Consider the following 3,312-nt stretch of genomic DNA (forward strand, 5'->3'; position numbering starts at 1 on the left):
TAAGGAAGTTGTCTTACACTGAAAAATTTCATAAATTTTTGTCTTTCAAAGTACATCAACTCATGTTTTGATAATTTTTCTCCGTGTTTTTTAGGTTTAACATCAGAATAGAACATTATGAGGGCGTTTCTCGCAATAAAAAGTCAAACAAGAGTCACTCTACTTAATTAAATTACTCGAAATTGCTCTTAAAGTAATAAATTGTCGCGATATGTCTCATAAACAGAGAGAGATCGTGCATCATCTCTAATAAAAAAACATCATTTTTGTGGATATTTTGTGCACATCAGACATGAAAGGGTCATCACTTGTTGTTATTTGCGCAACATTGATCTTGGCTTTGAGCGTTTTTAGCTCACAAGCGATCTTGAGTAAGATTATTTTTAATTTTTTTAATAAAATTATTTTTTTAAAAAATATTTTTTAGGTCCAGCTGTTTGTCCTGTTTATCTAACTGTCTCATCGTACAGCATTTCAGTTGAAGATTCCCATATCATCATTAATTTCGGACCTGGATGTGTCGAATTTCCCGATTGGGTTGGAATTTATCGTCAAAATCCCTCGATTTCGAATGAACCTCCTTTGGCTTACGTCAAAACTTCGAGAAATATTTCACGACAATTTCAGACAGATGTCAAATTCGGCAATCTTCAATTTCCATGGGGATGGGAGGAGGAAAGTGCATTGAAAAATCCTCCAAAACGAGGAAGAGGCATTTGCTTGAATCTGTTCGTGGCGAGTTACAAAAATAATCAACTTTTAACTCTGGATTGTTTGAAAATTCAACCGGCTTGGATGTCATTGGAGAAACAATTCGCTGATGTTCCGTTTAGACAATTTTTTATTCCGGGAACGCATTGTGCTGCGTGTCACGTTACCAAGAGCAACTTAAAGAATGGTTTGCTGAAGAAAATTGGATTTTTGCAAAATTTCAATATTTGGCAACAAATGGTTTTTGGCGTGAGATATTTTGACTTTAGCATCGGGTTCCAAAGCAATTCAACAGCTGGCAAGGAGTTTTGGATCATGAATGGAAATTTGAAAATAACTCCTTTACTGAACGTTTTACGAACAATTCGGAAATTTGTAATTCTCTCACACGAACCGATTTTCATGGATTTTTACGAATTTCCTTTGGGATTTTACAACCATCCCGAACGTCATAAGAAATTAATCAAATTAGTAATACAAGAATTGAGTGACGTGCTTTACACGAAAAATGCTCAAAATAACTATTTGAACTCGTATGACCTGACGTTGGAAATGATGAAGCGAAAAACATTGCTGTTGATGTACAACGACTTGGAAATGCTGAAAGGTACGAAAAAAAAAATAATATTTTTGTCTTGAACAAATATTGATTTTATGTTCAATTACTTTCCAGAATACAAGGAAATATGGCCCTCGTGGCGTCGACATTCAAGCGAATACCTCAAAATATCAGAATTGAGTGAATTTATGAAGAATTTGTTCTCGAAAAAGTCGAAAGATAGTCCTAATGGCATCGGATGGGTATTTTCCGCAGTGCAAGGATACCAAACTTCTTATGTAAATTTAATTTTTCAACTTTAACAGGATCAAAGTTTTAACTTTTAAAAAATTTTCTTTTAGCAATCCAATGAAAAAATGAAAGAACCCGGCGAACGAGCTGCTGAAATTAATGCCAAAGTCATCCCGATGCTTGGAGGTCCATGGAGTTGGGGAGCAAATGTCGTCTCTTTAGATTATTTCATGTCGACAAATCTCGTAGATATCGCAATTCACACAAATCAGAACAAAATTATCAATTTGAGGCAAAATAATAACATGACAGTTGTCGAAATTTGATAAAAATTTTTCAAAAGCCACAAAGTTAATACCGAAAGGATTAAAATGACTTAAAACTCGTATGATGTAACAAAGCAATTAAAAAGCATGATGGACAATGCCAAAAATTGCCGCACAACAGGTGCTTGCTTTTAATGAATATCACTCAAAATGCTTTTAAACTCTCTTCTGATGTCGACAGAGGCGTATTTACATCTTTGGGGCATTGAATAATTTCTGAAAAAATGCTTGGTTTGGATTAATTGAAAAATATTTTTAGTTAATGAACTTTTTGTACAATGGAGGGCCTGTTTCGGAGAATTCCTTTCTACAGAACTGAAGGCAAAAGCATCAAAATCCCCGAAAATCCATTTTAATCATTTTAATGATGTTGACCTCGTTTCTTCCTTTTGTCTTCTTTCCAAAAAATTTTTTTTTCTGTAACCACAATTTGGCAAAATGGAACAATAGTATGCATTACGGATAATTTTTTCGGGTGCTAAGTCCCTCGAAATGCCTTTTAACGTCAATTTTGACGACCGAAAATTAAATAAAACTGATGTTGATACCAAAAACAAATATAATATAGCCATCATGGGGTGAACGTTTCGCCAAAGCAACAAACAAAATTTATGATCATCCAGTCATCTCAACGGCGCTACAGTAACAGAGAGTGTATTTGGGCGACGGCAACGTTTATATTCATCGCCTTTTTTGTGAGTCTGTCTATTGTTTATGGTTTATTTTTTTTTTGTCGTTTTGCGACGCTATATGTTGACGTTTTGTGGCTCAAGTCGCATTTTCATGAATAAATAAATGATTTTTTTTTCTGCGAAAATGCGAGCGTGGGTGTCGTTTCATTGAATAAATAATAATATGAAACTCACCTACGATAGAAAACTATTGGGAATTTCATAGGAGGCACTTTCCGGTAATCATAAAATAACGCATTAAATTTTCTGTTGTGTGAACAACGTTTTCGCATTAGTCTTAATTTATAACGGACATTTCACTTTCACTTCATAAATCATTTTACGATTTTCACAGGTTCAAAGTTTGTGTGCCGTGAAAGTGAATCGGAGCAAAGTACATTAAAATTGAGTTTTGGCGGATATGGTAAGTGCGTTCTTTGAAGGTAATGCGAAAAATGTGAACTTTCGCGTGGATTCACATGGAAAAAAATGGTCAAAGGATCAATTTAGAAACACGTGTACGAATTAAAATTTCATTTAAAAAATGTGAAAAAATGAATATGAAACAAAAAAAAATCAAAGGGATGACATGATTTTTTACATTTAAAAAATTTTAAAAAAATATTAATTTACATAAAATAAATAAAAAATAAAAATTTAACGAATTTTTTTAAATTAAATGTATACATTTTATTTTTTTATTTTATTTATTAATTTCATTTTTAATAATTATTTAATTTTTAATTTTATTTTATCTCTTAAATATTTTCAATGATTTTTTTTATTTATAAATTAATATAAAAAAAAAATTTCT

The 3,312-nt window shown here is 32.2% G+C and overlaps 1 protein-coding gene across 1 annotated transcript; it reads left to right on the forward strand.

Annotated features, from left to right (window-relative positions):
• The first annotated feature begins 267 nt into the window (after positions 1-267).
• Positions 268-1,948, forward strand: LOC134831500 (uncharacterized). The gene is made up of 4 exons (XM_063845238.1): positions 268-371; positions 428-1,318; positions 1,385-1,548; positions 1,612-1,948. The coding sequence occupies exons 1-4, from the start codon at positions 293-295 to the stop codon at positions 1,825-1,827; spliced, it is 1,350 nt and encodes a 449-aa protein (XP_063701308.1). The 5' UTR covers positions 268-292; the 3' UTR covers positions 1,828-1,948.
• The last annotated feature ends 1,364 nt before the right edge of the window (positions 1,949-3,312 follow it).

The sequence above is a fragment of the Culicoides brevitarsis genome, chromosome 2 (assembly GCF_036172545.1).
Source record: "Culicoides brevitarsis isolate CSIRO-B50_1 chromosome 2, AGI_CSIRO_Cbre_v1, whole genome shotgun sequence".
Lineage (NCBI taxonomy): Eukaryota > Metazoa > Arthropoda > Insecta > Diptera > Ceratopogonidae > Culicoides > Culicoides brevitarsis.

Bases quoted from the DNA above. Each gene is read 5' to 3' on its own strand.
- LOC134831500 (XM_063845238.1), top strand. From the start codon at position 293: ATGAAAGGGTCATCACTTGTTGTTATTTGCGCAACATTGATCTTGGCT. The intron at 372-427 runs GTAAGATTATTT...AATATTTTTTAG, and splicing joins TAGCTCACAAGCGATCTTGA to GTCCAGCTGTTTGTCCTGTT. The intron at 1,319-1,384 runs GTACGAAAAAAA...ATTACTTTCCAG, and splicing joins CGACTTGGAAATGCTGAAAG to AATACAAGGAAATATGGCCC.